This window comes from Salvelinus sp. IW2-2015, linkage group LG9, assembly GCF_002910315.2.
Source record: "Salvelinus sp. IW2-2015 linkage group LG9, ASM291031v2, whole genome shotgun sequence".
NCBI lineage: Eukaryota > Metazoa > Chordata > Actinopteri > Salmoniformes > Salmonidae > Salvelinus > Salvelinus sp. IW2-2015.
The window spans coordinates 6,845,980-6,871,955 of record NC_036849.1 but is presented as its reverse complement, the minus strand read 5'-3'; the positions used below and the strand labels follow the sequence as shown (position 1 = coordinate 6,871,955).

General features: G+C 41.4%; 2 protein-coding genes and 1 non-coding gene across 6 annotated transcripts in view; 1 reads left to right on the top strand and 2 right to left on the bottom strand.

Moving 5' to 3' along the window:
* Positions 1 to 2,134: 2,134 nt before the first annotated feature.
* trnat-ugu (transfer RNA threonine (anticodon UGU)) lies at positions 2,135 to 2,206 on the bottom strand. The gene has a single exon. It is a non-coding gene; the product is annotated as a tRNA-Thr (tRNA).
* Positions 2,207 to 6,079: 3,873 nt separating this feature from the next.
* LOC111968480 (HHIP-like protein 1) lies at positions 6,080 to 15,331 on the bottom strand. Its single transcript, XM_023994074.2, is given in 11 exon segments — positions 6,080 to 7,042; positions 7,675 to 7,757; positions 8,630 to 8,757; positions 9,041 to 9,119; positions 10,914 to 11,040; positions 11,438 to 11,619; positions 11,831 to 11,977; positions 12,174 to 12,317; positions 13,524 to 13,783; positions 14,034 to 14,420; positions 14,840 to 15,331. Coding segments are annotated over 11 exon segments (2,448 nt in total). The 5' UTR covers positions 15,131 to 15,331; the 3' UTR covers positions 6,080 to 6,422.
* Positions 15,332 to 23,501: 8,170 nt separating this feature from the next.
* Positions 23,502 to 25,976, top strand: part of ccdc85ca (coiled-coil domain containing 85C, a) — a 46,769-nt gene continuing 44,294 nt past the window's right edge. For all 4 annotated transcript variants that reach the window (XR_011480410.1, XM_023994073.2, XM_023994072.2 and 1 more), the window contains exon 1: positions 23,502 to 25,314. Coding sequence is in view for 3 of the 4 variants with exons in the window: in XM_023994073.2 (XP_023849841.1) it covers positions 24,603 to 25,314 (712 nt within the window). In the remaining variant the exon portion in view is untranslated. The remainder of the gene's footprint in view (positions 25,315 to 25,976) is intronic.

Below are 25,976 nucleotides of genomic sequence, written 5' to 3'. Positions count from 1 at the left end.
GACTACAGTCTGTGACTGTGAGAGCCGTAGAGTCAGAGCCAAAAGCAATAAAGTGAATGTAACAATCTGTTTCCTTGCTGTTCACTATGTACAGTGCCTTTGGAAAGTTTTCAGACCCCTTGACTTTTTCCTCATTTTGTTATGTTACAGCCTTATTCTAAAATGGATTAAATAAATAACAATCCTCAGCAATCTAGACACAATACCCCATAATGACAAAGTGTAAACAGGTTGTTAGACATTTTTGTAAATGTATTCAAAATAAAAAACAAAAATACCTTTACATAAGTAAGTATTCAGATCCTTTGCTATGAGACTCAATTGAGCTCAGATGCATCCTGTTTCTATTGATCATCCTTGATGTTTCAACAATTTGATTGGAGTCCACCTGTGATACATTTTATTGATTGGACATGATTTGGAAAGGCACACACCTGTCTATATAAGGTCCCACAGTTGACCGTGCATGTCAGAGCAAAAATCAAGCCATGAAGTCAATGGAGATGTCTGTAGAGTTCCGAGACAGGATTGTGTCGAGGCGCAGCATTGAAGGTCCCAAAGAACACCGTGTCCTCCATCATTTTTAAATGGAAGAAGTTTGAAACCACCAAGACTCTTCCTAAGGCTGGCCGCCCGGCCAAGCAGGGAAGACCAAGAACCCGATGGTCACTCTGACAGAGTTCCTCTGTGGAGATGGACAACCATCTCTGCAGCACTCCACCAATCAGGCCTCTATGGTAGAGTGGCCAGACGGAAGCCACTCCTCAGTAAAAGGCATATGACAGCCCGCTTGGAGTTTGCCAAAAGGCACCTAAAGACTCTCAGACCATGAGAAACAAGATTCTCTGGTCTAATGAAACCAAGATTGAACTATTTGGCTTGAATACCAAGCGTCACTTCTGGAGGAAACCTGGCACCATCCCTACAATGAAGCATGGTGGTGGCAGCATCATGCTGTGGGGATGTTTTTCAGCGGCAGGGACTGGGAGACTAGTCAGCATCGAGGCAAAGATGAACGGAGCAAAGTCCAGCGAGATCCTTGATGAAATCCTGCTCAGGACCTCAGACTGGGGTGAAGTTTTCCCCCTTCCAACAGGACAATGACCATAAGCACACAGCCAAGACATTGCAGGAGTTGTTTCAGGATAAATGGAACAAACTACTGAGAAAAGGGTCTGAATATTTTTGTAAATGTGATATTTCATTTTTTATATTTGCAACAAAAAAAAAACTGTTTTTGCTTTGTCATTAACTGGTATTGTGTGTAGAAAAAGTTTTAATACGTTACAACCTCATTCTAAAATGTAACAAAATGTGGAAAAAGTCAAGGGTCTGAAGACTTTCCGAAGGCACTGTATGTGTACACACACACACACCATTGGCTTGGCACTAGATATGTGATTTAATGCTTGGCATATCAATGAACCTGGTCAAAACAGATGAGGGCTCCTTCTCACAAAGACAGGCTGATTCATATGAGCAGGGTGTCATCGACTGAAGAATTTGAAAAATGGGACACTTGGGCTATTTTAGACTTTTCTTTAGCATAATTAATTCTGTACAATAACCAAAACTTTTGCTATGTGTATATAATGTAAGGATTTGTTCGTAACCGACTTGCCTAGGTAAATAAAGGTTCAATGCAATACAGCATTGTTAATATTAGTGTTGTAAGTCAATCAAATTCAATCAAATTTATTTATAAAGCCCATTTTACATCACCTGCTGTCACAAAGTGCTGTACAGAAACCCAGCCTAAAACCCCAAACAGCAAGCAATGCAGATGTAGAAGCACGGTGGTTAGGAAAAACTCTGTGGAGGGTGAAATTATGATTGAACTGTGTTTATTGTGTAATTTAGCGTTTTACAGTACAACTGATATCAAGTGTGGTTGTTATGGTAGAAACAGAGGTTGGCGTTCGCGCATGTGCTATTCTGCTGCATACCACAGGTTGTCAGCTTTGAGCTATGTAGGGGGACTGTTCCCCAAACTGTAATTTTGGAAACTGTTGCAAATGGCAGACAAAATGTGGCAACTGTGAAACATAATATGCAGTGAACAACAAATTCGCGATAAGGGTGGATGACTAGAAAACCTTTCTTGACCCTTACCTAAAAGCTATAATTTCCTATTAGGCCCCAGCGAGGTTCGAACTCGCGACCCCTGGTTTACAAGACCAGTGCTCTACCACTGAGCTATGGAGCCGGTTGTTGAGGGAGGACTGTATTGGCATTTGATCACGTGATGTCATAGCGCCATTTCGGATTATTTTATTTCAAATTCAAAATAACCAACACTTCTTATGTCTAACTTCACCGCACATATTCAGCTAGCAAGGCTATATTGTGGAAACGAAAGCTGCGTGCCAATGTCGGACACTGTCACTGTTCAGTCCGATTTTGCCAACACCGTCGTGTATTGGCTAGCAAACTAATTACAAAAGTTTATTTAAAAAATATTCAAATATTTGTCTCATTGTAAGACATAGTTTGCAAACATTTCCCTCTATATTTTAATCTAAAATCATGTAGCAGCTATCTTCTTGCCATGTGTACAACCATATGCTTCAGAGGTTGTTGTTCACTTGCAGTAGAATGCTATGCAAATTTGCAATGGGAGAGCCAATCCACTAGTTTTCCTACATTTACCGCGCATTGACCTTCAGGGCAGCTACTGGGCTCGTTTGAGTGGTAAGGCTAAAGACTGTTATTTTAATTTAACTAGGCAAGTCAGTTAAAAACAAATTCTTATTTACAATGATGGCCTGGAATACCTCTAACCTGAGTGGTGCAGTGGTCTAAGGCACTAGGTAACATAGCATTCCTCTCTGAGCCGGGTGTTTGAGTAGGCTAAACTAGCTAGCTGCATTCGCTAGCTAAGTAAGTGAAAGTAAAACTAAAAAAAAATGAAATCTAGCTCTCTCTCGCTTTCTTGCTTCTCCTTCATTTTTTAAGAAATTAATTTGTAAAAATAAATTTCAACTATTGTCTTTCTCTCTCTTTGAGTCAACTACTCACCACATTTTATGCACTGCAGTGCTAGCTAGCTGTAGCTTATGTTTCAGTACTAGATTCATTCTCTGATCCTTTAATTCGGTGGACAAGAGCTCTGATAGGTTGGAGGATGTCCCTCGGAAGTTGTCATAATTACTGTGTAAGTCTATGGAAGAGGGTGAGAACAACGAGCCTCCTAGGTTTTGTATTGAAGTCAATGTACCTAGAGGAGGACGTAAACTAGCTGTCCTCCAGCTACACCATGGTGCTACCCTACAGAGTGCTGCGAAGCTACTGTAGACCTTCATTGCAAAACAGTATGTTTTAATAAATTATTTGGTGACGTGAATATATTTAGTATAGTTTTATCTAAAAAGGATAACTTTAATGTTTCATTATTTTTATTTTTATGAAATTCACTGAGGATGGTCCTCCCCTGATGTACACACAATTATAATTTAAGTACGTGAGTGTGTGATATGGGGGTTGAAGACATGTTTATTTCAACATTATAAAGAAAGACTTTCATAAACAATGGCATGTTGCAGGGAAATACACTTTGGATGCACCTCCTGAGTGGCACAGCAGTCTAAGGCACTGCATTTCAGTGTTAGAGGAACCATTCCAGGCTGTATTACAACCAGCCATGATGGGAAGTCCCATAGGGTAGTGCACAATTGGCCCAGTGTCGTCGGGGGTTTATTTATTTAACTAGACAAGTCAGTTAAGAACAAATTCTTATTTACAATGACCGAGTACCCCGCCGTAAAACCTGGACAACACTGGGAAAATTGTTCCCCACCCTATGGGACACACAATCACAGACAGATGTGATACAACCTGGATTGGAACCAGAGACTCTTGTGACACCTCTTGCATTGACATGCAGTTGGCTGTCCAACAGTGCAACTCTTCCAAGTCAAGGTAAGCTTTTGGTTTTATTAATTTATTTCCACCGGGGCCTGCCGGTGTAACTGCTAATCTGCTTGCTAACTGTACACTGTACTGCATGAGTGTAGCGGGTTTAGCAAAGTGTTAGTTCTAGTAGCTATGTTGCCTAGATGTTAGCTAATATGGTGACAACAGTGTAGGCTGTGTGTAGCGGTTAGCGGTTATGATATGAAGATTTGGCTTGTAAAGTTTTTTTTGCCAGGTCACAGACAGCTGATGTATTGTGCACTGAAGTCCACAAGCGAAGGGAAAAGGTGAGAGGAGGAGAGCGCGTAGATGCGAGAAAGAATTATCCAACGATCTAAGGGCTCATGCTGTTTGTATGTGGCTGCTTTGAAAGTGAACTGTGTTTGGGTGTGATCAATGGTGTATTCATTCAGCCGATTCTGTTGAAAAACATTTTTTAAACGGAAGCAAACGGAACAAAACAGGGATAAACATAACTAAATTTGTCCAATAGAAAATCCTGTTTTTAACTGTTGGACTAATGATTACATCCTAGATCAGCTAGATGCAGGCAAGATTGTGAAAGGCGGTCTTGAATGTGTCATTGTCTGTCACCTTGATTACTAAGATGTCTCTCGACCTGGCACCTACGATGTAGACTTTCATTCATAAGCTAGGTTGTAGCAACCTTATGATGGGTAATGGAAAATTTGAGTATCGTGTAGTAGCCTAAACCTATCGATCCTACATTGAGCTGAGTGAATGGAATATGAATGGCAGTCATCCAATATGCTGTAATAGAAATAAGGCCATGTTCATAAAAACAATAGTCGTCCTCCATCTTAAACGGTACCGACCACCACTGGTGTACATTGTACAATCAATTTAGAGAGTGAGAGAGAGAGCCTCATATCACATTCATTTCTATATATCCACTGTATACATGAATCCCAGAAAAGTTTGTTCCTGTTTTAGTCACGTCTTTGGTCACATTCACATGGGTCAAACAAAAACACCTGAATGATTGGTTGACTATAGAGCCTCCCACAATGCAGGCGATGGCTGCAGGATGAAGTTGGTGAAGAGCAACTGCAGAAACTTGATCACATGATTTATGAACGTTTATGCAGTCTACTTGTCGGCGCAAGTCTGACAATCTTTATCTCCATAATGCAGTGACCAATGATGGTCACCGACTTGACAAAAGCGATCCGCTCGAACGCGCCCACTCTCTCTTCAGTCTTCTCTGTATACAAAGTGGGGATAAAACTTTCCTTGAAGAGATTCCCTAAAAACACGCCACTTCGATACAGCTGTGACTTTTTCGTAGCAGGTTAGAAGAATTAACGTGGTAGGTTAGGAGAATTAGGTTAAGGTTAGGTAAAGGGTTAGGCTTAGCGGAAATGCTCACCTAACCTGTGTCGAAGTGGTGTTTTTAGGGAGTCTCGTCATTGAATGTGCTCATGGTAGTTGGCAAACCAAATATCCAGACAATAAAAAGAGAAATTGGTTTGATGGTTTGCAAAGCAAAGTGTGTGATGAAGTGTGATTTTGCCCTAGCTTTGCCAAGAGGCAGTGCTTGACTTTGGCAGGAGTTCACCAAAGCTGAGTACGAGCACCTCGAATTTTCAACTGCTTGAGTTCCTGCACCTCTTATAGAATATTATCTCAAAAGTATTGTGGTTCCTGCACCTAAATATAAACAGTCCCTGCACCCATAATCTTTTGGGGACAGATTCATGCTTACTTCTGGGTAACCGAGATTACTGCACCCAAAATGAGTACCGGCACCTATTTCAGTCCACGTCAAGCACTGCCAATAGGTTATGATGGTGTTGTTGGACGAATGTTGTTACGAGCATATTTTTATCCCAGTCATCTAATTAATTCAGACATATTTCCTGCCTAGTCATGACATCAGTCCTCAATGTTTCATACACCAGAACCAAGCAGGGTGACTTGGACAAATAGGCTAGCCTGAAGTGTGGAGTCAGTCCACACCGAATAGAGAAATGGAGTGATATTCCGTTTGGATTCCAGGCTTCAAATTGGCAGTTTTTCCTTTGCCTGTGACTTTCCCTGTTAATCCTCTCCTGTCATTCCACCCTATTCCCTCTTTCCCTTTCTCTCTCTTTCTCACTATGCTTTTTCCATGTCAAATGAGCACATAACTTGTGAGTCTGTATGGAACATTTATTTCAGTATGTGATCATGAGAGAATATTAAATAACCTGGTATTCATTCTCCTTATACAGTATATTCATTAATTTACTGTTTTAGATTAATTTCCTTTAGAGAAAGCATTGTCTTACATTAACAAAGTCTTACATTTTAAATATAAAACCTTTAAGACTTTAACACAGCAATTAAATCAGCATTACATTACCTTAATGAAAAGAGGTAGACCAATAAGTGCCAACATCGACAACAATTAGACAAAAGTTAGACAGCAATATTCCTTGGTTTTAGTTACAATCACTTAGGCCATAGTCACAAATAAATTCAAATCACCTCTCAATCGACTATCATTTCTAGGCATCAACGTAGTCTGAGTTCCCGCATATCACCCCTGCGTCCTCGTAATGGGCACAGTTATGCATACCTACGCCTGTGTGTTGACAGTCCAGCAGGCTCTCCTCTGTGCCCTCACACTGCACATCGTCCAGAAGAATCCGGAGACTCTTCCCTTCTCCAAACTCAGAGTGCTTGGATGCCTTCAGGGCGAATCGGAACCCCAGCTGTCGACAAACCACTGCCGCGTTTTTCGTATTCCACAGGTCGTCGCACACCGTACCCCACTCCCCGTTGGCGAAGATCTCCACCCTCCCCCGGTCGTCCCGCCCCTGCTCATCCCCCGCCAGTCTCACCGCCCCGCTCTGAGGCACGGCTGCCGGCGCTAACCCGCTCTCCGACCGGTGCTTGCCCTTCTTTCGTCGGTTTTTCCGTCGTGTGTGCCTGGGCGGTTTGGTTGTAGTTTGAGGCAGTGTGGTGGTGACGACGGCAGCCTCTTGCTCCTTTAGAATGTCCATGAGCTCCTGAAGCCAGTCCTTGTCGGACTCGATTACTGCGGACTCAGTGGGATGGGGTCTGACGGGCTCTTCTGGCGGGGAGAGCTTTTGATGCTTGGTCGGTAGTTCAACTCCTGTTAATGCTGTGGAATAGAAGAACAGGTCAGATTTAGGATAACTACATGGAATGTCCTAATGAATAGATCTGGGAGATGAAGTTATATTTAGCATGTAGGCCTATCCACAGTGTTATAAAAGTGTAATATGTGTCACGGCCGTCAAAGGAAGTGTACCAAAGCGCAGCGTGGTGAGCGTACATATTCCTTTTATTTAGGTGACGCCAACAAAAACAATAAACAATACAAAACAACCGTGAAGCTTAAGGGCTATGTGCCACAAACAAAGTTAACTTCCCACACAGAAAGGAGGGAAGAGGGCTACCTAAGTATGGTTCCCAATCAGAGACAACGATAGACAGCTCTCCCCGATTGAGAACCATACCCGGCCAAAACAAAGAAATACAAAAACATAGAAAATAGAACATAGAATGCCCACCCAAATCACACCCTGACCAAACCCAAAATAGAGACATAAAAAAGCTCTCTAAGGTCAGGGCGTGACAATATGAATCTGGCAATCTGAGGCCTTATGCCTAAAATGTCTCTCAAAGCGAGATCTAGTGACATAAGTGTTTAATTGAGCAAAGGGAGCTAAATATAATGAACAAAATAAAAGCAGACGGACTGAGATGAATGTTGAAAGCCAGCATACTCACTTTCTTTTGGCCTGAACTTGATGAGCTTGCTCTTCACTCTGACAGGCAGTGGGTCATAGTGACATTGTCTTGGCGGTGCCCGTCTAAAACAGACAAAATACCAAAAGTTCTCAGCTCAGCAGGGAAGAAAACTAAATCAGAGGGTGAGAAGTCAAAGTTTCACCCCAGTTTCATCAGCCTCTGTTGAGACTTCAGCTCTTTAGATGTATTTGATTCGCTTTCAGCTGGTCTCCCTCCCAGAATGAGGCTGAAGGCCTACTCTTCTCTTCCCTTTTTCCAAACATTGCTGTGGTAGAGAGTAATTCAAATCAGCTTCATGAGCGAGTGAGAAACAAATAACTTGACACAACAGTATAGTGCTGCAGCCAACAGAGAGCAAAAGAGAGGGTATGCAAGAAAGAGAGTGAGATCTTGCGGCCAAGACTGTTTAGACCTAAGTCAGTGAGAGAGATTTAGATAAAAGGGCATTCACACTGCTCCAACACCCTTTATTTTTTTCTGTTTGTTCTTTCTCTTCTTTCACCTAGAAATCTGGAGAAAGGGAGAGTGAGCCGACCCCGACAGAGGGTAAGAAAATCTCAATGATCACCAAAACAGAAATAGAATGCCGTTCATTAGCAGTTATGCTATAAGAACAAAGAACACACAGAGAAACAGAATGTACAATGTAAATCAGATTAAGAACTACAGACAGAAAGATTACGATGCGGCACATTCTTCTAACTTAAAATAGGTCAGTAATCATGAACAGATGCTTAACATGTTTTAGTGATTTTGTTTTGTCTTTGTCTCTTTTTAAAAGTGTGTCTATGACGGTAATGCTAGGCTTCTGCCATCTTCAAGAGAAAAGCAGAAGGCCACGACACTTTGTTTAAGGCCACGACACTTTCACCTTACCAAACATTGTGGCAGGGTCAGGCTGTTGAAAATACAGATTGTGGCTTTAAATCCTTACCTTGAGGGATCCACCAGTTTGTAAACAACACCGGTGGGAGATGTGGCACTGGGCATTCCAGTCGACATGAAGTACAGTTCTCCTGTTCAGACAGAAAAATGAACATTTCACATAATTTGGTAATCTAGCTGGTTTCAGTGGCGATTCTCCATTGAGCATGCTTTTTAGTCCAGGACTAAACTTAATCTTGGTTTGGGAAACTGGCCTTAAATGTGTGTAGCCTAGAGATCTGATGCTTAAAAAACCTTTTCCATTGCCTTGTGACCATGGCAAACAAAAAGAGGATGTAATGTGGACCGTCTACCTACACGTCGCACACTTCGTACCTGCAGCGATATTGAAGATAAGATTCGCCGCTTACACTGGTAGTGCCTAGGTTAGTAGTCTTTATGAGTGCAGCAGGAAAGGCACGGTCAAACCAATGCCCATACAGATCTCATGGTAGTTCCACTGACCCGTGTCCTTATTCTCCTGGAGGCTCATCATACGCTATAGGGAGGAGATACTACATTAAATGTTATTTTGAATTTCTTTCATTTGCAGTATGCTTTCCTTATAGACTATAAATAAAAACATGAAACACAACTTTTGAAACATAAGAAATACACGCTACTGTGTATCCAGAAAGAATTCAGACCCCTGGACTTTTCCACATTTTGTTACATTACAGCCTTATTCTAAAATGGATTCAATAGTCCCCCCCCCCCCCCCCCCCCTCATCAATCTACACACAATACTCCATAATGACAAAGCAAAAACAGATTTTTAGCCATTTTGCAAATGTATAAAAATAAAACAAATCTGACTCTTAACTCAGAACTTTGTTGAAGCACCTTTGGCAGCGATTACAGCCTCGAGTCTTCTTGGGTATGACGCTAAAAGCTTGGCACACCTGTATTTGGGGAGTTTCTCCCATTCTTCTCTGAAGATCCTCTCAAGCTCTGTCAGGTTTTTTGGGGAGCGTTACTGCACAGCTATTTTCAGGTCTCTCCAGAGATGTTTGATCGGGTTCAAGTCCGGGCTCTGGCTGGGCCACTCAAGGACATTCAGAGACTTGTCCCGAAGCCACTCCTGCATTGTCTTGGCTGTGTGCTTTGGGTTGGTGTCCTGTTGGAAGGTGGACCTTTGCCCTCAGTCTGAGGTCCTAAGCGCTCTGAAGCAGGTTTTCATTAAGGATCTCCCTGACTTTGCTCCGTTCATCTTTGCCTCGATCCTGACTAGTCTCACAGTCCCTGCCGCTTAAAAAAAACATCCCACAGCATGATGCTGCCCACCACCATGTTTCACCGTAGGGATGGTGCCAGGTTTCCTCCAGACGTGACACTTAGCATTCAGGCCAAAGATTTCAATCTTGGTTTCATCAGACAGATCATCTTCTTTCTCATGGTCTTGAGAGTCTTTAGGTGCCTTTTGGCAAACTCCAAGTGGGCTGTCATATGTATTTTACTGAGGAGTGGCTTCCGTCTGGCCACTCTACCATAAAAGCCTAATTGGTGGAGTGCTGCAGAGATGGTTGTCCTTCTGGAAGGTTCTCCCATCTCCACAGAGGAACTCTAGAGCTCTGCCAGAGTGACCATTGGGTTCTTGGTCACCTCCCTGACCAAGGCACTTCTCCCTGACCAAGGCACTCTCCCCCGTTTGCTCAGTTTAGGAAGAGTCTTGGTGGTTCCAAACTTCTTCCATTTAAGAATGATGGAGGCCACTGTGTTCTTGGGGACCTTCAATGCTGCACACATTTTTTGGTACCCGTCCCCAGATCTGTGCCTCTACACAATCTTGTCTAAGAGCTCTACGGACAATTCCTTCGACCTCATGGCTTGGTTTTTGCTCTGACATGCACTGTCAACTGTGGGACCTTATATAGACGTGTGTGCCTTTCCAAATCATGTCCAATCAATTGAATTTAGCACAGGTGTACTCCAATCAAGTTGTAGAAACAGCTCAAGGATGATCAATGGAAACAGGATGCACCTGAGCTCAATTTTATGTCTCATAGTAAAGGGTCTGAATACTTATGTAAATAATTTCAGGTTTTTAGATTTAATAAATTTGCCAAATTTTCGAAAAACCTGTTTTCGCTTTGTCATTATGGGGCATTGTGTGTAGATTGCTAAGGATTTTTTTTATTTCATCTATTTTAGAATAAGGCTATACCGTAATAAAATTTGGAAAAAGTCAAGGGGTCTGAATACTTTCCGAAGGCACTGTATATGGACTCAAACATCTATAAACACTTTTAGGATTGGATTTAAAACGGTGAACACAGTACAGTAAGGAGCCTTACCCGCTCATGAAGTCTCCAAATATGTACATGCCGTTCAGATTGGGGTATTCACACCCTCTGTACACATATCCGCCAGTCACAGACTTGCCCATCTTGTGAGGGTAGGCATAAATGGGGAGTACATCATCTGGAAGAGAACAGGAGGAAGAGATATAAGACGTATTTTTTAAATGAAGGAAATTGTGCAGAGCCTGTGATTTTCCAGAAATCCTGGTTAAATTCACGGATTCCCTGCTTATTCCCACCTGAGCACTTCCCCTCTAAGCACATTATGACCCTGGAGAATGGCGTTCAACCCCTACATCCACCCTTCCAATCTCTTCCCACTCTGGTTCCATTACTGTCTAAGAATAAGTATTCAAGATTTTTTTAAACAGGAAGAAAAAAAAACTGAAGGAAGTCACAGAACAAAACACACTGAGACCTTCATCTCCCAGTGACCCACAGGATGCCGGCATGACAATGAGCATTGGAGCTGGTTATGCAGCACAAACTGATCTTGGATCAGGCTACAGAATTCCCACCTAGAGAGCTGTTGGCGCACAGCTTCTTGTCATAACAGGAGAAGCCCTCTTTGGCCCTCCAGCCGTAGTTCCTTCCCTTCTCTATGATGTCGATCTCCTCAAACTTATTCTGGCCCACGTCCCCGCAGAAGATACGGCCCTTCCCCTCCTTCGTCAGAGGGTCCCCACGGTCCACAGAACACCTCCATGGGAGAAACAAGAACAAGTCGACCAACAAAACTACTTAAGTGACTACAACTAGATTACACTTCATCACCAAGTTATTACTCCTTTATTCAGTGCAGTACTGTAAAGTCTCACCACGCTTATTTTTGTCAAGGTATATAAAGTGTAAGGAAGTATAATGTTTCATGAAGTAAGCATATCATGAAAATGTTGAAAAAAAGGGGGCACCTCCACATGTTGCGCACCCCGTAAGCGTAGACCTCAGGGCGCGCCCCGCGCTCATGCACAAACGGGTTGTCAGAAGGGATCCTGTACAGGGGACCCCTATCATTGTCATCGACATTGATACGGAGCACTTTGCCTAACAGGGCTGACCTGGAGAAGAGAGGAGTATAAACTTGGAACATCTTTCTGAGAGTATGATTATTGTCTTTGCGGTTTACCTAGTAACTTATTATTAGCAACTGTGTTAATGGTACAGCTGTAACTAATTGTTAAAAAGTTATATGAGTCGATGCCATAAGATGGTATCATGAATGAGAGTTCCACGTCTTTTTTCTTCTTCTCTCACTTGTTCTGAGCATTTCCATATTTCCCAAAGGGGTCTCCAGCCATGCCCCCGTCTCCAGTGAATATGTACAGGTATCCGTCATCAGCAAACATCACCATTCCTCCGTTGTGATTGGAAGCAGGCTCATCAACCTCCAGAATGATCCTGAGAAGGTGTTTGAGACAGAGACAGATACGAGACAGACAATTCAGTGCGGTAGCGCCCATCTCTCTGAGGTACAATAATTATGGGAAAAATACTGCTTATCCAAGCACTTTGTTGGTGGCGGGAACTCATCTTATCCACCTCTAATGTGTAATATCTACCATGTGTTATGCACAACAGCAATAATTTTAGGCCTACTACTACACATTGGTGTAGATATATGTCCAGCTGTATGCAAAACCTATTGTACTGTAAATCCATTCCGCATCCCTTGAGTCTTCATAACAACAGCAAAGCCCAACTACCTTGGTGATGGACACCACAGCAGCCATTTTGGGGCAAGAGCTCAACACAGGTTTCAACCCCAAATGGCACCTTTTCCCCTATATAGTGTACTACTTTTGACCAGAGCCGGCCTTTGGTCGAAAGTAGTGCTCTATATATAGGGAATAGGGTGCCATTTGGGAGTCATAACTGTTTAGTTTAGTTTATTTATTTTATTTTTACAGGGACAGTGTACATTAATCAACGTTTCAGTAAAAGTGCCGGTTTTAGCCAGCCGGCTAATTTTCAACCACAGTCCCTGGGCAGGTTATTAAAAACAATTACAATATAGACAATCATTGAGCAGTGTGCAAACGCAGAGCAACATAGGACAAGCAAGACATAGCGTACAGACAGAGCAACATAGAACAAGCAAGACGTAGCATACAGACAGAGCAACATAGAACAAAAAGCAGCAAGACAAAATTCATAAAAGCAACAAAGTGTTTCCACACCTCACAAGCTACAGACCACATGGAAAGCGGCAATAGGCAATACACAGCTAGGGATTATGTTCACAAATCTGATTGACCTTTAGCCATGTCTTCGTGCATTTTGTGAAAGTGTGATATGTGGTGCAGTTATGTGTGTCTGATGGCAGTGTATTCCAGACATGGGAAGCTCTCACAGAGAAAGCGGATTTACTAAAGGTGCTTTTCCTTAAGGGAACTATACAGTCACCTCTCATGGCAGACCTTGTGGATCTGCTGCCATATGTTTGGGTTTCTGTTTGGGTTTCTGTTCAACAAAAATACTGAGTGGAGGGGAGCCAGGCCATTTAGGATCTTGAATACAAGACATGTGTCGGTGTATTGCACAAGATTTTCCCAACTCAGGAGCTCATGCTTTCTGAGGATGTAACAGTGATGATGGCTACTGTACCTCTCAGATGTGTGGTCCACCACGTTCATGTCGCCGGGGGAGACGCGGAACTCGCTGACCCTGATCCTCTCGTCGAAGCCGATCTCCACGGAGTAGTACACATACAGCTTCCCATTGTACTTATAGTTGGGGTGAAAGGTCAGGCCGAGGAAGCCCCTCTCATCCCCCTCCCAAGGTGATGTCAGAACAGCCTTGGTGATGTTCAAGAAGGGCTTCTCCAGCTTGGAGCGGTCAGGCAGGTACGTCCACACCAGGCCCACCTACGATATGATAATAACTTTATTGTCCATTTACATGGAAATATATTTTGTGAGGTCAGCATACACATACAAAAAAATGCCCAAAATCTATACACTATTGGCCGGTTTCCCAAACATAGATTACGACTAGTCTCTATTCTCTATTGAAATAACTTTTTAGTCCAGGACTAGACTTAATCTGTGTCTGGGAAACCGGCACTATAATACCACAATGCAATACAACAACTCTGGAAAGTGACCACAAACACACCTGTTCGGCTATAAAGAAGCGGTGCGTGCCATCGTTGGCGTGCACCATGGCCAGGGGGTTCCGCAGCCCGTTGGCTACTTCCTCCAGACAGAGCTGCAGGCAGCCCTCGGGGTCGGCCCGGACGTGGCCCAGGTTCTGCGTCAGCTGCTCATTGCTGAGGAGGTGTGGGTAGCAGTAGTCTGGGTCCTCCAGCTCCAGGTGCTGGCAGAAATGGACCTGGTCCGGCTCGGCTCGGGCTAGCTGCAGGTCGTCAGAGAGCAAGGTGATGGTGGAACGGCATTTGAGCCAGAACTGAGAGCAGTAGTCAGGGCAGAGGCCAGGGAGGGTTCTGATGGGGGTACTGGGGTCCTCTGCATCAAAGAGGTGAGCTGCATATGGAGAGCATTCCTGAAGGAGGGGAGAAAGAAGGAAAAGGAGGAGAGAAATGTGAGGAGTGAGGGACCAAACAAACTCTTTCATTTGTGCAGCCCCCATGTCCTGTTAGACAATCGCCTTGTTCTGTGAAGAACATACACTTTCGATTTGAGGAGTTACGCTTGTTATGACAACATGCATTTTTATCATGCAGTGATTGACAAACAGCGCTACAAGGACATACATTGTTAATTTGTTATTATGCATTCTATTACGCAATTATGCACTGTAATAATGCACGTCAGATCGGACTATTTTATCTCATTGGATGAATGTGCGGGTGTATAAAAAGTATATGCCTTTACAAACATGCCTGTGCTAGCCAATAATAGCTGGATGATGTAATTCTGAAAACAAAACCATGTATCGACCTTTACCCGTTCTTTGCTTACCTGGCAGAGAAGGTCCTGCACGTACCCAGCACAGTTGGCATATCCATAATTGTCGAAATTGTCCATGATCTTATAGAATTTTGCCAACAATTCCTGGTCCTTCGCTGAGTCGCAGCAGCCGAAGTTCCTGTACATTGCGCAGAACTGGAGGTCCTCTTGAGGCTTGAAGGGGGGCTTGAAATCCAAGCATTGTGGGTGTAAGGACACAGGTGCTATCCAAAATCCCAACAAATATAACCCAATGAACGGCGAGTGCCTGACACGGCCGAGGATATCACAAAAAGACCACATTCTGCCGTTACCGGTCACCCGGTGCCATCAGAAAGTTATGCAAACCAGCGAAAAACGAGACTGCTCCGGTTCGACTGTCCTGTGGACGCTTTGTCTCGTGTGTGGTTGGTTCACTGAACTTTGCTCTGAAGATTTAATCATCAACGTTCGACGGGTTGCAGTCCGTTTTATTTGCTATTCCACCACGCAAAGTATCTGTCTTAAAGGCTACTTTGTTGTCCTCATGCTACACCGCAAATTATCCAGTGTTAAATCAACACTGACAGAGTTACATTGGGTCCACACTTTTCAGTGTTAAATTAACACACTGCTCAGTTTAAAGCCTTATTTGCATATTTCCCAGAGTGCCTTGCATTTCGAGTGAATTTGGGATTTTTGTATGTCTAGGTAATGTAGGTTTATGGTGGCCTGAATTGGTTCCCAATCAGAGACAGCTGTTTATCGTTGTCTCTGATTGGGGATCCTATTTAGGTTGCCATTTTCCATTTAGGTTTTGTGGGTAGTTGTCTATGTGGAGTTGCATGTCAGCACTCGTTCTATTTAGCTTCATGTTAGTTTGTTCAGTGTTCTTCCTTTATTAAAAGAAGAATGTATTCATATCACGCTGCGCCTTGGTCTCCTCAATATGACGAACGTGACAATTTTGTTCTATTATTAATGTAAAATGAACAGCTGTACAGAAAGACTCATGTGAAGGCCAAATTACAGAGGAGGAACTTTTTCATGCAATTAAAGCCTTTAAGACTGGGAAAACTCCAGGGTTGGATGGCGTACCAGTGGAGGTACTATAGACAGGTGTGTGCCTTTCCAAATCATGTTCAATCAATTCAATTTACCACAGGTGGACTCCAATCAAGTTGCAAAAATGTCTAAAAACCTGTTTTCGCTTTGTCATTATGAGGTATTGTGTGTAGATTGATGAGGAAAAAAATGTATGTAATCCATTTTAGAACAAGGCTGTAACGTAACAAAGTGGAAAAAAATCAAGGGGTCTGAATACTTTCCGAATGCACTGTATACCACACCTTTTTTGATATACTCAGAGGACCGTTATTAGCATGTTTTAACCACTCCTACAAAAATGGCAGATTATCAGATACTCAACAAGAAGGTCTGATTGAATTATTACTGAAACAGAATCCAAGTGGTAAATATAAAGATCTGGTCCATTAAAAAAAATGTGAGACCCTTACACTTCAGTGTAGTGATGCCACAATTCTAACAAAATGCATAGCGCATAGAATTAAAAAGGTATTGTCGGATATTATTCATCCTAATCAGACAGGTTTTTTACATGGACAATACATTGCAGATAATACAAACTGGAAACAATAGAACACTATGAAGTATTTGGGAAACCAGTTCTGGTATTCATAGCTGACTTTATATTTCAATTTTGGAGAATCTCTTATAAAATGGGTTAAAGTTATGCATTGTAGCCCTAGGTGTAAAATAGTAAATAATGGCTACTGCTCAGAAAGTATTAAACTGTCAAGAAGAGTAAAACAAGGTTGTCCACTTTCGGCATATCTATTTATTATGGCCATCAAAATGTTAGCTGTTAAAGTCAGATCGAACAATAATATCAAGTGGTTAGAAATCAATGGCTTTTAAACAAAGGTGTCATTGTACGCTAATGATTCATGCTTTCTTTTAAATCCACAATTTGCATCCCTCCACAGCCTCATAGAGGATCTAGATACTTTTTCTAACCTCTCTGGATTACAACCAAATTGTGATACGTGTACTATATTACTTATTGGATCACAACATTTTGTAACTTTTACATTACTGTGTAATTTACCAATAAAATAGTCTGACGTGATGCAGACATACTCGGTATACATATCCCTAAAGAAAGAAATTATCTCACTACAATACATTTGAATAGAAAGGTAGCAGAAATATATATAATTTTGGTACCATGGAAAGGAAAATACCTGTTTATTAGTGGAAAAATCACCCTGATTAACTCTTTAGTCATATCACAGTTGACCTATTTTCGTATGGTCTTACCTACACCTAGCGACCTGTTTAAATTATATGAGAAAAAAACATTCAATTTTATTTGGAACGGCAAGCCAGACAAAATTAAACATGCCTATTTATATAATGAATATGAATTCAGGAAGGGAGAAATTATTAAATATTAAAGCATTAGACTTCTCAATAAAGGCATCAGTCATACAAAAGTTATTCTTAAATCCGAACTGGTTCTCTAGCAGATTAGTAAGAATGTCTCGCCCCATGTTCAAGAAGGGCCTTTTCCCCTTTATTCAGATTACAACCTTTCACTTTCGGTTATTAGAAAATGAAATCATCTCCAAAATATTGCTATAATTGTAAAACAAGACATAGTTGCAATTTGGTTGCAATTTCAGTTTAATCCACCAGAAAAGACTAAACAAATAATACAACAAATATTGTGGTTAAACTAAAATATACTAATTGATTAAAAAAAGCATTATAAAAAATAAAAATTGAAAAAAATATAATCTTTGTAAATTATATCATAAATACGACTGGTGGAGTTATGTCACACATGCAGCTAACAAAAATATATGGAAATGTCTGCTCTATCCAAAATTACAACCAACTAATTGCAGCATTACCGCAAAAAAATGGAAGAGGCAAGTGGAAGGGGGAAAAAGTAAGTACTTTTTTGGTACTGTTGGTCCTGCATTTAAAGACCCAAATTGGTTAAAGAAGACCCCCGGATCATCACCGATCCTCCACCAAATTTCACAGTGGGTGCGAGACCTGGAGAGGCCTACAAGCCACAGTGTCTCGCACTCACTGTGAAATTTGGAGGAGGATCGGTGATGATCTGGGGGTGCTTCAGAGAGGCTGGAATCGGGCAGATTTGTCTTTGTGAAGGACGCATGAATCAAGCCACGTACAAGGTTGTCCTGGAAGAAAACTTGCTTCCTTCTGCTCTGACAATGTTCCCCAACTCTAAGGATGGGTTTTTCCAGCAGGACAAAGCTCCATGCCACACAGCCAGGTTAATCAAGGTGTGGATGGAGGACCACCAGATCAAGACCCTGTCATGGCCAGCCCAATCTCCAAGCCTGAACCCCATTGAAAACCTCTGGAATGTGATCTAGAGGAAGATGGATGGTCACAAGCCATCAAACAAAGCCGAGCTGTTTGAATTTTTGCGCCAGGAGTGGCATAAAGTCACCTAACATCAATGTGAAAGACTGGTGGAGAGCATGCCAAGACGCATGAAAGCTGTGATTGAAAATCCGGGTTATTCCACCAAATATTGATTTCTGAACTCTTCCTAAGTTAAAACAGTAGTATTGTGTTGAATATAAACTTATTTTCTTTGCATTATTCGAGGTCTGACAACACTGCATCTTTTTTTGTTATTTCGACCAGTTGTCATTTTCTGCAAATAAATGCTCTAAATGACAATATTTTTATTTGGAATTTGGCATAAATGTTGTCAGTAGTTTATAGAATAAAACAAAAATGTTCATTTTACCCAAACACATACCTATAAATAGTAAAACCAGAGAAACTGATCATTTTGCAGTGGTCTCCTAATTTTTTCCAGAGTGGTTCATATATATGTATGTATTTACAACAAAAGAATATGAGGGATTGGAAATGATGCAGACAATTACATTGCTGGAAGCTACAATCTATCAGCAGTATTAAAGCTGATCTACCCACTAAAAAAATATAGTTAAAAAAATATATTTTAAAACACCAAAACAGGTTATTTTACACCAATGAGTGCTAATTTAACACTTACAGATTGAATTTAACACCTGAATCAACACTAGAAATGTTAAACTGAAAAATCAACACTAGGTAACACCGGCCAATTTGCTGTGTACTTGTTCTGTCCCCGTCTGGAGAAATGCCATGGCTTTTTTTGCTATTTCATATGTTCTATAGTTATGCTTGACCACAGACGTAACTAAGTCATCTTTGCACCACTATTCATATCCCCTACAGTACCAGTCAAAAGTTTGGACACACCTACTCATTCAAGGGTTTTTCTTTATTTGTACTATTTTCTACATTGTAGAATATTAGTAAAGACATCAAAACGATGAAATAACAAATATGGAATCATGTAGTAACCAAAAAAGTGTTAAACAAGTCAAAACATATTTGAGATTTGAGATTCTTCAAAGTAGCCACCCTTCACGTTGATGACAGATTTGCACACTCTTGACAACATAGAAAATAGTACAAATACAGAAAAACCCTGGAATGAGTAGGTGTGTCCAAACTTTTGACTGGTACTGTATATGCCTTAAGACCCGCACAAAACATACAGTAACAGGAGAGGAAGTCATGGTATCAGTCCTGTCTGAAACATTAGTTCAGTGTTTTCAGACAAGCATCATGACATTGGGAAGAGGCCTAATGCAATAAGAAGCAAAGAAACACAAGGGAAGTTGACACTTTAGTGAGAGACTTCCATTGGTGTCTGCTTGTCTCTCGAGGACAAGCTAAATATGACTTAATAAAGGCTGTTGTCATTTCCCCTAGCTATTATTATTATCTGTCAGTTAATTAAATACACTCTTATTAATTCATTTTTTAAAATATAAATATGGTAATGTGTTATTATGTTCCACATGGATGGAAATAATAGATATGTCTAATTCCACACAACAAAAATAAAAGTCTTCGTTCTTTGAGAGAACAATTTTTTTCTAGAATTATTTGTTTTTGGTCTAGATATTCTTAGGAATGTCGTTGTTTCAGCATTGCATGATGGGGTTTTGCAACAATATATCCTATTGTGGTGTGGCATGATGGAATTCAAACATTTCTACAATTGCCTTGTTGCTACAGTGTTGCAGTTTTTGGTGTATTGTTGCCTTTGCCACTAGATGGCAACCTGTTCACACAATATTCTTGAAATATTGTTTTGTCGCACAATGTCCCATCACGCCCCAATCCCATGGCCCCACAATTTATTGAACTTTAGTAAACTATCAACCATTTTCAAGTAATGTTATCATAATATTATTATTGATCATAATCTTGATTATCAGCTTTTAAGCTTTAGAATCAATATCGTATAGTTCTCCATGGCCTCACCCCCCTTTAAAGCCTGACAGTCAACTCTTGTGCTAATTTAGATCAGGGTGAATGAGGAAGAATATATTGATCATAGGCCTATATGCATAATAACCATGCATCAAACTCCCAGGCAAATAATGAGAGGACTCCACCAAGCACGACATGTGTATCTACAGCCATAGCCAATAATGAATTATGCTATACTAGAATATGTTTTATTTGTTCATTACACACCCATTTGTCACATTCCACAAAATACTCCCATACACAGCATCAAAGTTAGGCCTACTGTTATAACTCTGATATTAGGCCTACTAGCCAGTAGCCTAAAGAGTTGCCATTTATATATATATATATATATATATCAAATCAAATTCTATTAGTCACATGTGAAAACCCAGTGAAATGCTTACTTCAGAGCCCCTAACCAACAACACTGTTGTAACGGTGTTCCTCCTCCTCTTCATACGAAGAGGAGGAGTAGTGATTCGACCAAGGCGCAGCGTTGTGATATGACATGATATTTATTTAAACAAGACGAAAACAAACTATACTTGACTAACTAACAAAACAATAAACGATGTAGACAGACCTGGACGACGAACTTACATGAAACACGAAGAACGCAATAACAGGAAAACTGACTACATAAAACGAACAAACAAAACCGAAAACAGTCCCGTGTGGCGTAACATACTGACACAGGAGACAACCACCCACAACAAACAGTGTGAAAACACCTACCTTAATATGACTCTCAATCAGAGGAAATGACAACCACCTGCCTCTAATTGAGAGCCATATCAGGTCACCCTTTAAACCAACATAGAAACAGAAAACATAGACTGCCCACCCAAACTCACGTCCTGACCAACTAACACATACAAAACTAACAGAAAACAGGTCAGGAACGTGACAACTGTTTAAAAAAAAATACGGATAAGAATAAGAGTAAAAAGTAAAAAGTAATTAAAGAGCAGCAGTAAAATTACAATAGCGAGACTATAAACAGGGGGGTACCGATACAGAGTCAATGTGCGGGGGCACCGGTTAGTTCAGGTAGTATGTACATGTAGGTAGAGTTATTAAAGTGACTATGCATAGATGACAACAGAGAGCAGCAGTGGTGTAACATCCAGAAAATGATGGGCAATAGGCGTATTGTGGCCTGATATTTGGTTAATGCATTCCAAATAGGTAAATTGTTTACGACCAAATCACTTTACTTTCTGAATCTTCAAAAGGGCATCTGCCAGCTGACCTTTTAAAAAGACTCCAATTCAACATATATTCCACGTTGGTTCAATGTAATTGAAATGACATGGAAACAACGTTCATTCAACCAATGTGTGCCCAGTGGGAAGGCTCTACTTTTATCTACCTGCTCCAACTAGACTATGTTTCTACTTGCTGAGGAAACTCAACTCCGTATACAGTACATCTCAATGGAGTTGATTTGCGATGAGTTTTAGCGGAGTCTACCTCCGACATCGAGTTGATATCAGTTGTTACTTGTAAAAATGTCCATTCTTTAATGCGTACCTTGCACATATGTTTGTCCTCTGTAACTGTGTTCTTTTCTTTAGGTGCCGCAATCTGCAGTTTTTTGTAAAATGTGCATTTTACGTGACCTCCGCCAAGGGAGCTGTTGTTTGATCATGGAGAAAGAGCAGATTGCATGGCAGATTTTTTCATTTTGGCTAGGGATGCATTCTGTTTTTAAAATAAAAACCAATGAATTGCAACTCCCACTGACAACTGTATAACAATCAGGACAAGTGTAGCACATGGGGATGTGTCTTACTCCTCAGCCTGAAGTGTCCCCACCTGCACCAGCGAATAGCTACACGTCGCTAGCTTCATAGGACATACCAGTCGTTTACAATTTAACCGAGAGTATTGGAAGTGAAATGTTACAATTGACCCCATAGGCAGGGTTAAATCTAACAGGCTGAAAGGTTAAATGTAACACTGTCATCAATGGTAAAAATGAAGGGCAATTAAAAAAAAAAAAATGATTTGAAACTGATATTTGGAGGAAAATAAACAAAATTGACAAAAAGTTGACAAAATTTATATATTTTATATTAGCATTCCAAAGTATGAATTTGACTTTTTCTACAGTATAATCTGAAGTTATACCGAGAAACTTGATGTAAAGAAGTGAAATGTTATATTATATCATTAATTTGAGTGTAATTGGAGTCTTGTGAGAAAATACAACAATAATTATTGTCATCAACTAAGCTATACCAATCAAAAGACTTCTCCTTACTGATAAAATTATATGTGATTAGATATATGGCGAATTTCCACAGATCTATAATTTGAAAAAGAGAGGTGGCCAGAATATTCACTTTAGGCCAAAACATATATATTTTTAAAGTAAATAAAACAAAACATATGCGTCAAACTGTATGCATAGACTGCTTGACAGAAATGGTAGCAGAAGGTGAATGTTGAACTTTTGTTGCACACACATCCAGATGATGCTGCGTACCATTTTGTGCAAATATACTGTTGGTGTGTCACGTTCTGACCTTAGTTTCTTTTTATGTCTTTGTGTTAGGTTGGTTTGGGTGGGTAGTCTATGTTCTGTTTTCTATGTTGTTGTATTTCTATGTCTGTCCTGATATGGTTCTCAATCAGAGGCAGCTGTCGTTCGTTGTCTCTGATTGAGAATCATATTTAAGTAGCCTGTTTTCCCACTATGGGTTGTGGGTGTTTATTTTCTGTCTAGTGTCTGTTCACCTTACAGAACTGTTTCGTTTTTCTTATCGTTGATATTTTGTGTAGTGTTCAGTTTGAAATTAAAATATGATGAACACTTACCACGCTGCATTTTGGTCCTCCTCTCCTTCCACCAACGAGAATCGTTACATGGTGTGATCGAGGTGTTATAGGATATATTGTTGCAAACCACCGTCATGCAATGCAGAAACAACGACATTCCTAGGAATATCTAGACCAAAAACAAATAATTATAGAAAAAAATTGTTCTGTCAAAGAACGAAGACTTTTATTTTTGTTGTGTGGAATTAGACATATCTATTATTTCCATTCATGTGGAACATAATAACACATTACCACATTTATATTTAAAAAAATGAATTAATAAGAGTGTATTTAATGATAGTGTCCTTGCGCAAAATAGTACTCAGCGTCATCTAGATGTGTGCAAGAAAAATTCAACATTCACCTTCTGCTACCATTTCTGTCAAGCCGTCTATGCATACAGTTTGTCACATACATTTGATAAATCTAACACTTAGAACACACCGACAGCAAAATTGCATTTTGGGACACCAAAATTACATTCATTTCCAATGAAATGCTGCGTTTGCCTTGCAGCATTGCGTTGCAGAGACAGTTGCAGTGCGTTCAGTGAGGTGCATAAATAGGATTTATCGAACATATGAGTCAAACTGTATGAGTAGACGGCTTGACAGAAATGGTAGCAGAAGGTGAATGTTGAACTGTTGTTGCACACATATCCAGATGATGCTGCGTACTATTTGGCGCAATGACACTGTCGGTGTGTTTGATTGGTAAGCGTAATGTGTTCACCACACAGAACGCACTGCAACTGCCTCTGCAACGCAATGCTGTAAGGAAAACGTAGCGTTCCATTGTAAATGAATGTCCCTCTGGTGTACCAAAATGCAAATCACTCTCGGTGTGATCGAGGCGTTAAACTCGAAGCTGCCACAGGATGAGGAGAGGGCGAGTTTTAATCCATCAGATTCCAACCTGACTGCCATGATGGAGGACAACATTTAATGAGAATACTATAATGTATCCATATAGTGCACTTTCGGCTTACTTGAAAATGAGGAATTTATATACGAGCTCGTCCGCGGGATTGCTTAATTGGAACATTTCTGGAACTTTCTTTTGAATATTGCCTGGCTGAAAGCAAGCCTGTGCTGTGGACACACACGACCTCTGACATCACGGATTTACGCAGTGCTTGTTGACGATCAGCGAGGCTGTGGGAGATCCTTCCCAGTCTGTGGTTGGTGAATCCGGTGTCCAAGAAGACCGCCTCTCTCCGCGTCTGTCCAGTGCGTAAAAGCGAGTAAGGCGTCTCAGAGAGGAGTTACCGGGATGAAAACGAAAAACTGCTTTTTGAGATTTTGCTGAATTTTACAAGGGGATTATCCACGGTTCTGTTGCCTGCCTGCTTGCCTGCCAATTTGGGTCACCTGCTTAGCTCCAAGGCGATTTTATTAGGCTCCACATTCCTGCCCAGTGTTGAATTAATCTTTACCCTTCATGTCGCATTGGAATAATTTCGTCTATCATGGATTTGATTTTCTTTTACAAAGTCACCGTTGAGGCTCGGTTAGACATCCTATAGATTCGGACACTGTAAGCTACCATCGAACTCACCCATATAGCGCAACATCAGGAGGGGAACATGGCCAAAAATGCCCCGGGCGGACCGTTGCGGGATGACTTGAGCAAGCTCTCCGGCGAGGAGCTCTCTAGGCTCGGCAAAGACGAGCTGATCAGGAGGCTACGGAAAACGGATAACGAGAAAATGTACTTAATGGTGGAGCACGGGAACATGATGAAAGATGTGAACCGGAGACTACAGGTCCATCTCCACGAGATCCGCAGCCTCAAAGAGATCAACCAGAAGCTTCAGGATGATAACCACGAGCTCCGGGAGCTCTGCTGTTTCCTGGACGACGACCGGCAGAAGGGCAAGAAGCTGTCCCGGGAGTGGCAACGCTTCGGCCGCTACACCGCCGGATCGATGTGGAAGGATTTCGGGGTGTACCATCAGAAGCTGAAGGATCTGGAAGCCAACCAGGACTCTGTGATGCGGGAGAACCTGGAACTGAAAGAGATCATTCTGATGCTGGATGAAGAGAGGAACGGAGCCGGGTCACGGAGCTCTATAGATTCCCAGTCCAGCCTGACCAACCTGAACGGGGGCACGGGAACCGTTAGGGACGTCGGGGACGGGAGCAGTACCTCCAGCACCGGCAGCGCCGGTAGTCCTGACCACCACAACAACCACATACACAAGCCAAACGAGGGGAAAATAGCATCCCTGCGGAAGTCTATGGACGACCTATCGCTGGCGTCACACATCCACCTGCGCATCCCTAATGGACTGAATGGTGAGTCCATAGAATAATGAATGTACATATAGGATCCTATGAATTCTAGGATATCTGTGGGTGATTCTATCTACAGAGTGCCACAAGATCCCCAATGTTCCCCTTAATATTGATGATGATGAAGATCTTCATTTTATAGGCTACATCTTTAGTTTGTTATAGGCCTAACATGCATAAATAGTTGAGATGATATATTTGCTGAATGTATAGCCTACATATGAGACATGAGCCATTAGGAATCTACCCTAGCTGGGTGTGTGAGTAGAGAAAGTGAATGAGAGTTTAATATGTCTATAGCCAAGAACACAAGTTACTTGGAGGTGTGAATTGAAGCCCTATCCAAAAACGATACGTTAGGGCTACTTTTGACCAGAGCCTTGTAGTGCACTATATAGGGATTAGGGAATATAATTTTACCACCCCACTTGTCATAGTGATGCCCTTCACTCACACCTGTCTGACATCTGTGTTCCAGAGACATGATAAAAACAGTCCTTTCAGAAAGGAGTCAGGCCAGGGACACGCCCAGGCCATGTATGACCTTCTGGCCTGTGAGTCAGAAAACTCCACAAAACCTGAAAAGTCTTTAAAACAATGTCCAACCCCGCCTTTGATTGCGCTCAGCATTTCAATCTAATCTCGGCAGGCACCTAGAACCAAAT